Source organism: Cyphomyrmex costatus, unplaced genomic scaffold (genome assembly GCF_001594065.2).
Source record: "Cyphomyrmex costatus isolate MS0001 unplaced genomic scaffold, Ccosl1.0 scaffold23, whole genome shotgun sequence".
In the NCBI taxonomy this organism is placed as follows: domain Eukaryota; kingdom Metazoa; phylum Arthropoda; class Insecta; order Hymenoptera; family Formicidae; genus Cyphomyrmex; species Cyphomyrmex costatus.
This window is the reverse complement of record NW_017276368.1, coordinates 2,240,614-2,254,931: the sequence shown is the minus strand read 5'-3', so window position 1 is coordinate 2,254,931 and position 14,318 is coordinate 2,240,614. Positions and strand designations below refer to the sequence as shown.

At 35.2% G+C, this 14,318-nt stretch overlaps 1 protein-coding gene across 1 annotated transcript in view; it reads left to right on the top strand.

The window, feature by feature from the left end:
* The window catches only part of crb (cell polarity complex component crumbs), a 33,630-nt gene that overhangs the window by 17,074 nt on the left and 2,238 nt on the right, over positions 1 to 14,318 (top strand). Inside the window, exons 3-20 of the mRNA XM_018539970.1 lie at positions 30 to 210; positions 932 to 1,096; positions 2,281 to 2,608; positions 2,823 to 3,283; positions 3,375 to 3,379; positions 3,544 to 3,861; positions 3,978 to 4,203; positions 5,039 to 5,502; positions 5,934 to 6,205; positions 6,779 to 7,181; positions 7,432 to 7,908; positions 8,110 to 8,865; positions 8,952 to 9,777; positions 10,060 to 10,432; positions 10,990 to 11,317; positions 11,634 to 11,951; positions 12,260 to 12,355; positions 12,620 to 12,871. Of these exons, the coding sequence (XP_018395472.1) occupies positions 30 to 210; positions 932 to 1,096; positions 2,281 to 2,608; positions 2,823 to 3,283; positions 3,375 to 3,379; positions 3,544 to 3,861; positions 3,978 to 4,203; positions 5,039 to 5,502; positions 5,934 to 6,205; positions 6,779 to 7,181; positions 7,432 to 7,908; positions 8,110 to 8,865; positions 8,952 to 9,777; positions 10,060 to 10,432; positions 10,990 to 11,317; positions 11,634 to 11,951; positions 12,260 to 12,355; positions 12,620 to 12,850 (6,228 nt within the window). The 3' untranslated portion in view covers positions 12,851 to 12,871. The remainder of the gene's footprint in view (positions 1 to 29; positions 211 to 931; positions 1,097 to 2,280; positions 2,609 to 2,822; positions 3,284 to 3,374; positions 3,380 to 3,543; positions 3,862 to 3,977; positions 4,204 to 5,038; positions 5,503 to 5,933; positions 6,206 to 6,778; positions 7,182 to 7,431; positions 7,909 to 8,109; positions 8,866 to 8,951; positions 9,778 to 10,059; positions 10,433 to 10,989; positions 11,318 to 11,633; positions 11,952 to 12,259; positions 12,356 to 12,619; positions 12,872 to 14,318) is intronic.

The window sequence follows — 14,318 nt, the reverse complement described above, 5'->3', positions numbered from 1 at the left end:
TATATATATATAAGAAACGTTTTCTTTAGATGGTTGCGAATGCAACTTACAATTCCGCCATCTTAACACTTCCTGACTATGACGTGAACAGTTCACTCATAGTTGGCGAAGGATTCAGAGGTTGTATCTTGCAAGGGCCTGGGATTCTCTTCAACGGCAGCATTAATAATGGAGCCGTTTTCGGACCCTGCTTGTTGGACAGCAAAGGATGTAAGAAAATCTATAACTTTTTTACTAAAATAATTTTTTTCTCTGAGTTACCGTAGAGTACTTTTTTTGCACCGATAAGCGTTGAATTATCACATATGACATGCTAGATCGTTAGCGTAGTTGCTATATATACACACAAGTACCATAGCAATTATAGTTAAGTCATCGGACGATAATATTGCAATAGTACTACATCAATACCGTGCTCATTGTAAACAATATGTTCTTAGATAATAATTAGACAAGCAATTATTGAGTGATAATAGCAGATTAGATATCACAATATCAACGTGAAAAATCTAGAGATAAGCGAACAAATTAGAGAAACACAAAAATTGTTTTAATAATTTTAATTTAATTTCTTTTTATTTCATATCATACTAAATAATTCTTTTTTGTTTGATTTATCTCATTTTTATATTTTACAATATATATTGATTATTTATAAGTATTAAATGCAGCATGTGCTTTCGTCTCATCAGAACTGAAAAATAAGAAAGAATTTTTTATTAACTAATTTTTTCTTTTTCTTTAGAAATGATTTATCGTGATACTTTTTTTTGTAAATCTTTTACATTATTTTTATACAAAACTAGATTACAACAGGAAAGAAGAAGACAAGAGAGAAAGAAAAAATCTTTTAAAATAACGTTGCACGTGTTTTTTCTGAGTAAAGTGCACTTATTGCATGCGAGTTTTGTGAAAAATAAAAAATTTTCAGGTGGAACGAGCGGTCTCGGCACAGGGGTCACCGCCACAATGGCCACTGTGGATTTCTGTCACCACGAGCCATGCATGATGCATGGTAAATGCGTGTCACGACAGGATCGTTACGAGTGCCACTGTTACGCCCGATATTCCGGCAACAACTGTCAAATTGACAATGGTAGACCTCGTCGATACCTTGAATACGCGGCATTTATGGCGTATGTGGGGCAAGCGGATTCATACCCGACGCGCGCATTAAACGGCAATGTTACGTCATATAATTACGCCGTAACGAGAAGATATCGTCCTATTGTAGATTTATTCCTATAGTTTCACGAAAATATTCCATGAGAATAATGCAAAATCAAATTTAAAAAATACTGTAGATAAGTTAAAAATGTTATACTTATATGCAAAATGTGTTGAAGCTATATTTGAAGCGTGAATTAAGTATATTAAAATAAGAATAAAAAATGTTAACCAGAAGATAGTTTTTAAATACAATTTCATGAAATTATTATGTTTTTAAACACTGTATAACTGTCGCACCGCAAAATAATTATACGTCTATAAATTAAAGAATTAAGTTTATTTTATTGGAGAAATTTGTTATATATCATTTTTACTGTATTAGGATTTTTAATACCAACATATTTTGTCTCATAAAAGATTAAAATCTAATATAATTATACTGCTGCGCGTATGATAGATAGGGTATGAATTCTGCATTGTCTTTCCTCTCACTAGTTCTCGTACATAGTAAATGTAGATTTGTTTTGCTTTAAAGCAATCTATAGAAATTTATAAAAATGCTTTTTGCCTCACATTCAAACATTTGCTTCAAAATCACTCAATTATATATTTTAGATACGTATCGCTTTGCCATTTTTTTTTCTTTGAACGACATTATTTACTAAGAAAATTACCTCAAAGTTTAACAAAATAAGTTGCTTTGTAAAAAACTGTTTAGTTATAAATATGCAAATATTATCGTATTTGTAAAAGATAAATTTATCGTCGATATTTACATTCCACTTAAACTAAGTATATAGAAACCAATATTTGTTTTCAATAGTTTTATTTTTTCTTTTGTCTTTAATATTTTTAGTGTATTTAATAAGTTTGTCAATAATTATTTATTTATAATTTTCAGACTTATAATAATGTAATTACAATTCTTATAATTATATTTATTGTTAAATAGATACAATTATAAAAAAATAAGAAATATTATTTTAAAAAAGATTTTTTACTTCTGCATGCAATTAATCAATGCCATTGCGATTAATATCGCTCCATTTTACTTTCACCGACTTTGTGTCTACAAAATACCTTTGATAAGAAAGTGAATTTTTTTCTCAGGTCCACCCTGTCAGAGCGCACCTTGCCGCAACGGTGGCACCTGCAACGAAGATGTGAGCGGTGACTTTAGTTGTAGCTGCAAGCCCGGATTTACAGGTAGCTTTTGCGAATCTCAATTGGGAGTACGATTGTGCGAGCAGAATCCATGTAGAAACGACGGCATTTGCATGGCGCTAACAGACAACGAGTACAAGTGCCAGTGTCCGGCTGGTTGGACTGGAAAGAACTGTGAAACTAATATCAATGAATGCACTTCGAATCCGTGCAAAAACGGTGGCATCTGCATGGACGGGATTAATAATTATACATGCAGATGTGATAGAACCGGGTGAGTTTCTTAAGTATAATTAAATAAATTAGACTTTAAACAAAATTACAGTTTATAACATATATGTACATATATGATATATTGGTATATATCATGTCTTATGACATTATTGTTCAACTTGCTATTTTACTGCATTAATTTTCACAAAAATATAATGCTGGACAAATTCTAAGATTTTTCTATTTATAATACATATGATATTTTCTCTCTTCAGCTATGAGGGTCTCAACTGCGACGTAGACATCGACGAATGTGAGGCGAATCCGTGCTTGAATAACGGCGTATGTTATGATTATTACGGCGCCTATATCTGCCACTGTCCGACAGGCTTCGAGGGTCAGAACTGCGAGCTTAATCTAAACGAGTGTTTGTCCGAGCCCTGTGCCAATGGCGGTAAGTGCGTCGACGACGTGGGCACTTATCACTGCGAGTGCCTCCCAGGATTCACGGGTCGTCATTGCGAATTGAGAGGTCTCTGCGAGAACGCAGCCTGTCCGCTTAACAGCATCTGCGTGGAGGACGCCCATGGACCTCAGTGTGTTTGCAATCCCGGTTTTATGGGTAATCCGCCTAATTGCACTGTCAACTACTGCGCCAGCAATCCCTGCGCCAACGGTGGCACTTGTACGAGCAGCAAAGATGGTTTCAACTGCACCTGCTTACCTGAATGGAGAGGTAAAAATTAATCACGTTTAATTTTAACGACACATTTACTTGTTCCGACGTTATAAAATTATCCTAATATTGACATTTTTACGTGAATGAGAAGTTGTTTATTTTATACAAACTTACAAAATCTTCTCTCCTTTATTAATAATTTTTATAGTCTCCATAATTATCTTAATTATAATTGACTTTTTTATACATCTTTATTTTTTCAACAACTTTAATTTCTAATATTGTAACATATCGTAAATGAAAACAAATATTTTTAGTTATTTTTAACTTTAATTTTTGATGGTATCGGATTTTTTCAACACGCGCTTAGAAAGAGAACTAACGTTTTTGTAGGAAAGAATTGCCAAATCGACGTAGACGAATGCCTATCACAGCCATGTCAGAACGGTGGTACCTGTATCGACCGTGTTAATGGATACACCTGTAATTGCACTAGAGATTTCGTGGGTGATAATTGCGAACGAGAATATGATGCATGCATCGTAAATCCTTGCCAAAACAATGGTACCTGTATGCTGATGCCAAGATCAAAGAGAGAATTCGTTTGCGAATGTCCACACGGCTTTGAGGGCAAGGTATCGTAATTTTGATTCATAAAATTTTACAGAATTTATGTTATATTTTATTAAGAAATTTTGATGCGAAAATGTATAAAGCAAATTTAATTAAATTTAATACGGTGTGATTGAAGGTGTGCGATGTGAATGTCGATGATTGCATAGACGCGGTGTGCCCAGATGACAAGATTTGCGTTGATGGTATCGCTGATTACGAATGCAAATGCCGCGAGGGCTACAGAGATCCCAATTGCACACTGATTGTGGATCATTGTGCGACGAAACCGTGCAACAACAACAGCACATGCATCGATCTCGGCGATCACGGTTTTGAATGCAAATGTATAGAAGGCTTTCAAGGCAAGTATTATCAAATTTAAAATAATTAAATGACTCACGAAATTAAAAAGTTAGGCAACTCTCTGAATTAGTTTTTAAATGAATGAAGCACAACAGCGATTTCATAATAATGTAAATAAGGATTTTATTTTACATATGTGCATACACACATACATCAGGGTGTCATTAACCGATTAAATCATTTATCAAGAGTAGGTAGAGTAGACTGAACTGAGTCGAAAAGTCTTTTATATTATTTGCAGTTTACGCAATATTTAACGAGATATTAGACCTTAAAGATAGCCGAATAAACGCGGGGATGGCCTGAGACGTGCCTTAACGATGGCAGATATTCGACAATGGTAAGCCGGACGAACGCGTTTATTCAGCTATCTTTAAGGTCTAATATTTCGTTAAATATTGTGTAAACTGCAAAATGGTAAAGAACTTTTCGACTCAGTTCAGTCTACTCTATCTGCTCTTGATAGATGATTTAATCAGTTAATGATACCCCCTGTATATACACAATGTACCAAGTTTTCCTCGAACGTAACGTTTTTATTATTATGATAATTTTCGGTTTCCAATTTTCTATAAAAAAAAAATAAATAAATAAAAACGTAAATATATTTCTCAAACGCGATTGCGATAAAAATTGTGTTCTCCTTTAATTTTATATTATACTCTGCAGTTTAATTAATTTAGTCCCATATATAGTTTTATCTTTTTACATTAAAATAAAAAGATATGCATTTGTATTTTTCAGAAAAAGAGACTTGTTTGTATTATCAGAAAAATATAATATTTTAAACAGTTTTTCTTTTGCAAAAATTGAATTTTTAAATATCATCCGCAGGTCAATATTGCGATCTTGATGTGAACGAATGTGAGTTACACGGTAATTCTCTGTGCAACAATGGGATCTGCATTAATACTGAGGGTAGCTACAACTGCTTCTGTCGGCCGGGCTTTTCCGGCGATCATTGTGACATCAATATCGACGAATGTCTGTGCGGTCCATGCAAGAATAATGCTACGTGCCTTGATGGTATCAACATGTTCCAATGTCTGTGCCAACCCGGTTATACTGGTAAAACCTGCGAGGTAGACGTGAATGAATGCGACAGCAATCCGTGCCACAACGGAGCACAATGCGTCAATGGTATAGCATCGTACACGTGCGTGTGCCCGGTGGGTTTTCTCGGTGTTAATTGCGAGATCAACGTCGACGAATGTGAATCGTCACCCTGCATGAATCAAGGAAAGTGCATTGATGGTATAAATGGTTACACTTGCGATTGCAACGATACTGGTTTTGAGGTAAAGCTTATTTTATTATCGTGGAATTGTACAAAATGAAATTTTTTATTATAAAATATAAATAATATTTTCTCTTTTTTTATATAAATTAAGAAAAGAATTATTATCAATGAAATAGAATCTTTTTTTAAGCGTATACGCTTATACTATACGTACACTTTTTTTAAGTGTATACACAGTTATTTTATGATTCTAATTACTTATTATTATAATTATACATTTAATTTTTTTTATTTAATTAAATGTTTAACTTGTGGAAAATAATTTTTAAAAGTAAGTTAATTTAATTTTTTTAATTGTTTTTTCTAATTATATTTAATTTAATATTTTTATTTATTTGTACATCATTTAAATCTAATTTAAAAAGTAAGAGTTTTATTAAATTTAATTGTTTATTTACAACTTGAAATTTTTTAACTCTGATTTTTAAGGGTCTGCATTGTGAGAATAATATCGACGAATGTTTGCCGCGACCCTGTGTAAATGGTGGACTGTGTTTAGACGACATCAAAAGTTACAAATGCCAATGCTATGCCGGCTACACTGGTAAGAACTGCGAAATAGATGTGAATGAGTGCGAGAGTTCGCCTTGTCAATATAATGGCACTTGTCTCGAACGATCAAACAAAAATCTTTACAAGAGCGAAGCCCTGAACTTACCTGCGATTTTTACCCAGGAATTTAATTACACCAATGCTAGTGGGTAAGCCTTCAAATAAATCTTTCAGCTAACTCTTGGTTTTTTACGCTTACTAAAAATTAGATATCATTTCTTTATTAATTTTATTATTGATTTTTCGTATAGAGAGTGTCACAGAACGTCTGCGAAAAATTACATGCGCAGGTAGAACGCGCGGGCTTAACTAATTTGAAAAGTCCTGTACCATTTTACGATTTGAGCAATAGTTAACGAGATATTAACTTTTGAAGATTACCAAATACGCGCGTGTTCGCCCGACTACCACTGCCATCAAATGTAAGCCTACAGAACGCTGGGCGCGCGGAAAACTGCGGGCTGGCTTATACTATTGCTCAAATCGCAAAATGGTACATGACTTTTTAAATTAGTTAAGTCCGCTTTATCTGCGCATGTAATTTTTCGCGGTCGTTCTGGGACACCCTGTATAGAGATGTTATTTTATTCAAAAGAATTCCACGTTCCACAAAATGCGTTATAAACGCGCGTATTAAGAAATTAACTTGAAATATATGATTTTCGGAATACTTGTTTCATTTTTTCGGATGTCAAAGGAATAAATTTTTGAAATCTTGACAGGTATGAATGTCTCTGCGTCCAAGGTGTCACCGGCAAGAATTGTGAGGTGAATATCAACGAATGTGACAGCAATCCCTGTGGTCCAGGTACTTGTATGGATCGTATCGGCGGCTACACTTGTGAGTGTGACGAAGGTTACGAAGGAGATCACTGTCAGCACGAGATTGACGAATGCAAAAGATACAGTCCCTGCGAGCACGGAGTGTGCACCGATGGTAAAGCCGACTATTTTTGCACTTGTGAACCGGAGTACGGTGGCAAAAATTGCTCGGTAAAGTTAATGGGCTGTCAGGGCAGTGCCTGTCAAAATGGAGGCACTTGCTGGCCCTACCTAGTCGATGAAACCATTCACAAGTTCAACTGCACTTGTCCCAACGGCTACCACGGTGAAGTCTGCGATTATGTAAGTATTTATATTTCTTATTAAGCACTTTTTAAACTATTTTAATATAATTTTGAATAATTAACAATCATTAGTCATTGCGAATACAAAAGTATTTATCATTCACGCTTAATTATGCTTTATCGCACTCGTTAACTTTTTCCCGAAGCGCTTCTGGCGTAGGAAGAAGGTGCGTGTCCCGCTTGTACCTACAAACAATTTGATAAACAATAGGTAATCTTAAGAGTATTATTATTCGATAAATTTATAGGTGACAACAATGTCTCTAAGCGGCAGTTCATATGTCTTGGTGAACACCACGCGCGACGAGGGCTACGATATTCAATTTCGCTTCAGGACTACCTTACCGAATGGTCTGCTAGCGATCGGTAGAGGTGTGACCATTTATATTCTTCAGTTGGTAAATGGCAAACTCAACATACATTCTAGTATATTAAACAAATGGGATGGAGTCTTCGTTGGTAGTGGACTCAACGATTCCAATTGGCAAAAGGCCTTTGTAGCGATCAACGCGACGCATCTCGTTCTTTCCGCCAACGAAGAACAAACTATCTATCCCATCAGCCCCAATGAAGGTTCCAATTCATCGAACCATACATCTTTCCCTACAACTTTTGTGGGCGGGAGTCACATCAGCTCCTTGAGCTTTTTGAGGAGATTGTCCCGCTTACCTTCATTTACTTTTTTTGTCGGCTGTATGGAAGACGTTGTTATCAACGGCGAATGGGTACGTTGATCTATTATTAATCTTGATTTATTTTGATTAATTATCAAAAAATTTTAAGCTCATTTTGCTTTGACTTGTTAATTTTTATTGCCGATCTACATAGTATTAACAAACTTTCATCTGCCAAATTCTTCAAATTAATTGCAGTATCTTTATAATAATTTCTACAACAACATTTTATGATCCCAAACTTTATCTTAGGTTTACTCCGGTACCACATCAAAAACTGTGTACATGGAGGATGTGGAACCGGGCTGTCCTCGCGAGGCTCAGTGCTCACCAAATCCTTGTAAAAACGGCGGTCACTGTACCGATCGTTGGCGCGACTTCTATTGCAAGTGCGAGCGTCCTTACCTTGGTCACACATGCCAGTACAACATGACAGCAGCCACCTTTGGCTACGAAAACATCACGAATGGTTACGTGACCGTAAGGGCCAGCGACGCGGCCAGGCGTACTGTCAGCTCGGTCGTTGACATTTCCATGTTTATTCGCACGCTGGAGAGCTACGGTGATATCTTCTATCTAGGCACGGAACCAGATTCTCAAGTCGATCAGAAGTCTCAAGAGAAGACCTACATAGCGGCGCAATTGGAGGGTGGAGAATTGCGTGTCAGGATTCAATTTAACGGCACGGAAGCTTACACCGTCGGTGGTGTAAAACTCAATGATGGAAACAACCATCTGATTCAAGTGGCGAGAAATGTCACCCTCGTTCAAGTGAAAATCAACGGTACTGAATACTTCCGTAAAACCATCAGTGCTACAGGAGACCTAAATGTTACCGTTCTCTATCTGGGAGGACTACCACAGTCGTCACGCTACATTCGCCAAGTAATTGATAGCAGACAAATGGAAGTACAACAAGCGCCACAAATTAATTTCAAAGGCATTATCCAAGATGTGCAGATATCAAACGGTACGAGAATGATGGTTGTGGAATTTTTCCCGCTAAAGGTGATTAAAATCTTTTTTTATATTAGCAATAATAATGTCTCTACAATATATACTTTTAGAAATAATTCTTATTTTGTCTCTTATAGGCACAGGACATTCCTGCACTTATTCAGTTCGGCAATGTCTCCTTCGATCCTGAAAAAGTTCTCGAGGGCGTGGTGTCGGACGATGTGTGTGTGAGCAGTCCATGCAATCACAACGGCACATGTCATATTACATGGAACGACTTCTGGTGTCAGTGCCCGCGGGGTTACACCGGCAAAACTTGCCAGGAGATGGAATTCTGTCAGTTGCAAGACTGTCCGGCGGGGTCACGTTGCCAAAACCTTGACGACGGTTACGAGTGCATCGCCAATGCGACCTTTGACGGTGTTTCCACTATCTTCACATACACGTATGGTTACGTCACAGGTACTACTAGCGATGTACCACTCGATACCATCGAGATCACCTACCGATCCAATACCGGTGGCACGCTGCTTCACATAATGCCTCGCATGGGTGATCAACATTTCACCGTGTCCGTCTTCAAAGATAACGTCACTGTATCCTGGCGACTCGATATAGAAAATCAAAATAATATCTCTTTTGGTAAAAGCCAACCTGACGGGAACTGGACTTCATTACTCATCAGACTGAACAACAATTCCGTGGAGTGCGGTTACGCTAATCCTACCGATGAACAGCCTCACATGAGTCTCAACTTCAGTTTCCAACTGTGGTATGACCTACTGGTGACAGGAACAGTCACCCTCGGTGGAATTTCTTCCAGTATCTTATCCGACAAGGATACTTACCTTACTGTTGGATCCAAACCTGAGACTCTTGAGAATAAAAACGGAATTGAGGGCAATAGCGTGGATTATGAGCATAGGTTGACGACAGCCATGCCCCCACATAGTATGACATCCGGTGCGTATAAAATTTGATATAATGAAGAATTTTAATTAGTTTAATTTAAATATCATTTCATATCGATCGTTTAAAATGTAAATACATAAACCCCGAACTTTTAATTCTTGATCTATTCGGCTTTCAAAATTCGAGAAATTCAATCCTTATTGTTTTCATTTTAAAACTCTTATTAATCTCTGTAGAATTGATTCTTCCTCTTTCTTTGTTGTGCTTCAAAAAATGTTTTAAACATTTTTTTCTTGAAATCAGAAAATTATTCTTTTCTTTACATGCACACAGGAGAACCATTTAAGGGTTGTCTCGGCGAAGTACGTATCGGCAACATATTGTTGCACTATTTCACTTACGAAGAAGTTTATCAGAATGCGAACTTCACTCCGTTGGAATACCTGAAATTGCAGGGTAACGATAACGCCACTCATCGCGACAACATTGGTTGTCAATTGTGTTTCGACACGGATTGCAAAAATAAGGGTTATTGCTTCGATAAGGCCAATAGTTACGTGTGCGAATGTCCGGCAGGTTATGCCGAGGACGACTGTTCTTTTAACATCGACGAGTGCATCGACAACAAGTGCCAAAACGGCGCGACTTGTGTCGACGGTATTGCCAATTATACCTGCGTGTGTAAGAACGGATGGCAGGGATGGCTGTGAGTAATCTCTCTCTTTTTTTAAAATTATTTTAAGTTTGTTTTATATACGCGTGAGGAGGAATTAATATTTGTATTATTATATATACAAAATGTTTTAAATAAAATATCGATATCATTAGATAATATGATATAATATATTTTAACGAATAATTTTTTACAATTTTTACAAATTGATTCTATATACATGTGTGTGTGTGTGTGTGTGTGTGTGTGTGTGTGTGTGTGTGTGTTAAACTTAATTATAAAAAAGAAATTAATAATAATTAATAAATTAAAATATAGTAAAACGTATAAAGAATATTACATTAAATGAATATCAGTTGATACAAAAAATAATGTGTTTTGTATATGCTATTACAATGCTGCTATAAAAAATTTTTAAATCATCTTTATTAACTTATCATATGAGAAATAAGTCAACACACACATATGCATACACTCACACACATATCATAGTCAAAACAGAATAAAGATAAAAATTCCATGAAACTGTATTCTGTAACAATTAAGAAGGGATATCTCTCTTATCGAGTTTCTTTCCTATCTGATTACAGATGCGATAGTGACATCAACGAGTGCGTAACGCTTAGTCCGTGTAAACACGAGGGTGTATGCGTAAATCTACCAGGCTCGTTCAGGTGTGAGTGCCCTGATCAATTCACTGGTGAATTGTGTGAAAGCTTCCGGCTAATCACCTGCAAGAACGAACCTTGTAAAAGCGGAGCAACCACGTCCTGCTCAGACGAACCGAATCCAAAGACCGGTGATAATTTCACTTGTAATTGCGCACCCGGCTACGACGGCCCGATCTGTGACACACCCTATTGTTTCCACACAAAGTGCCAAAACGGAGGCAGATGCGAGTTCCTCATTCCATATAAGGTATATCTCTCTCTTCCATCTGCGTTTTTTTATATCTTTTAATGTCTAAGGTTCTATAATTTGAACATTTTATTGTAAAATTAGATTTACTAGATTCTTTTTGGAAATTTCAATAGAAAAGCAATAAATTATAAAAATTAAGAATAATTAAATTTCTCGTCTATTTTATTTTTAAATTCTAAATGCTTTGAGAGTTTCTGGACTAAATTCTTAGAATTTAATTTGCGTTCAGAATTAGTAATTCTTATATAATTTCGTCTCTTGGGAATTTCTTTACATCGCTTAATCATTCTGCAATTATTGTTACATTAAATAGGCGCCGAAATGCGTCTGCCTTGTCGGTTACACTGGCACGTACTGCGAGACCAATATTGATGACTGTGCGGTGGATTCTGAGGGCAATGGGCCCTGTCAAAATGACGGCAAGTGCTACGATGGAGTAAACAAATATGTGTGCGATTGCCAGGGTACTGGATACACCGGAACTAATTGTTCCATCGATGTGGATGAGTGTCAGGACTTAGAGATTGATTGTGGGCACGGTAAATGCGAAAATCTGCCTGGTATCTATCAGTGCATCTGTGACGACGGTTATTGCGGCTACAATTGCGGTATGGAGAATCCGTGCCAGGATGTGAGTTCTTTAATCTTCTTCTACCGAGAAAATTAAAATATAAAACAGCGCGATTGATAAATAACATGGAAAAAGAACTTACAAAAATTTAATAAATTAAAAATTAAAAAATAACACTTACAAATACCAACAAATTTCTAAGCTATTAGAAATTTGGAAAAATGTAATAAAAAATAAAATTTTACGAGTCCTTAAAGTCATAATAATAAAAATTTAAACAAAAAAATTATAATAATTATTTGCACGTGTTTAAAATTTCTTCTAAATTACTATAATATAAATAATTTTTGTCTTAATATTTTATTTAGGATTTCTGCCACAATGGTGGCACATGCGAATGTGGCGACGATGGCGAATATATATGTCGATGCACTCCTAATTACACGGGACGAAATTGTACAGAGGTAAGATAAAATTTGAAGAAAATTCAGATCATATGCATAAGTTATGAAATTAACTAATTCGTCAGTGATTCAATAAGAATACATGAAATAATATACAGTATATACTATCATCATTATTCTATACAAAATGTAGCTTTTAAATATTAAAAGCAATTATGATTATGTATATATACATTATATAAACACAAATAAAATTTATTTATATAAATACAATTATTCTTATATACATATATCAGTAACAAATATATAATTTATATTTTTCAGCTGGAATATAATTATTTAAGCGGCCAAGCCCTCGACATAGTGGTAATCGTAGGCCCAATCGTAGGCTGTCTCCTCCTAATTGCCATGGTATCTCTTGTAGCACTTTTCATGATGGCAAGGAAAAAACGTGCAACACGTGGCACATACAGTCCAAGTGCTCAGGAGTTCAGCAATCCAAGAGTGGAGATGGATAATGTAATGAAGCCTCCACCAGAGGAGAGATTGATTTAATCGGGTCGCAACCGAAAGGAGGTAAATTGTAATTAGGTAATGCGAGTGAATTTCGATATGTGGAAACTGCTTTTCGAAAGAGCAGATTTTGTATTACGCGAAAGAAAAGTAATAAGAATAAAATAGTATCATCTCTCTTTTTCTAAAGTTAAATTTATAATTAATTTATTAAATTATAAACTTTTTTGCTTATGTGCGTAAATTTCCGTACCTGCGAATTTGAAAATGTAAATCTTTCCATATATCGAGCCATTTGCATAGCCTAGTCTTCCGAAAATGTGATTCATCATTGCGAAGATTTTCGACTGAATGCAGATGGCTCAATGAACAGCCAAGTCGTTGACGTGAAACGATCATCGCGTCTTCTAGTCCTCGCTGTTTCATCGTTACAAAAAATAGACAAAAAAAGAAAATTTATCATGAAATTATAAATTTTAGATTTTTTTAAATTCGATTAAAAATTTTCACTAAAGTCCTTTTAATTCATTACTTGTGAAGAATCGCGTAGACAATGATTCCAAGATTTATAAAATAGAAACGTTTTTACAACGATACAATTTTTGACGGCGTGTTTGCCAATAGAGGATAATTATCGATCAAGTGGATTTGAAAACTTGGCATTGCGTTGGAACTTTGAAGTCAACGTTTTGTTTCGAGCTTTCTGAGTAACGTATAATATGGAGTGTCTTAGAGAAAGTGTGTATATATATATATATATATATATATATATATACTCATTGCACGACGATATATATATACTCATTGTGTTTTTTAAATAATTTACATTTTAAAAAGATCGTAATTCTTTTACTGGGACCAATAAACGATGTTCTAAAATTCGAGAATTCGAAGATTTAGGAATTCAGTGATTCTAAAAATTCGACAAACTATAGATTTTGAAAGTTAGGAATCTATATTTAAAAGATTCAAAAATTCTAAATTTAAGAATTCTAAGAATCACGGGAGATAATATTCCAGCATTAAATAATTATACTCAAATAAAAAGATTTTATCTAATAATAATAAAGAAAAGTCTATTTCTCTCTCTGAGACATTCTGTAAATAACACGCGTAAAATAAATCATATAGATTATAATAAAGTGTACTTAAAGCTCTCAGAAGTGTCCTTAAGACGTAAAGCAATACTCGAAGGAGGCGAATCCGAGCAAACAGACCCGTCCATTTTAGTGCCTAATCTATACTTTACTTAAAGAGATATTTATAAGTCACGATGTATGTAATATTGATGAATGAGAGAAAAAACAAAGAAAGTGCGCGTGCAAGAACGATATTCCAAAAAAGCGTGTACGACTTAAAAACATGTTAGATCTCGAAAATAATGCATAATGTTTTTACGCTTGCAAAAAAATAGATAGATTAAGGGAAATTTGTACATAGGAAAATTTATTCTACGAATTCAAACTTTTGGTTCTTGTATCTCTATTCTGCCAATTACATTTTTTTTCTA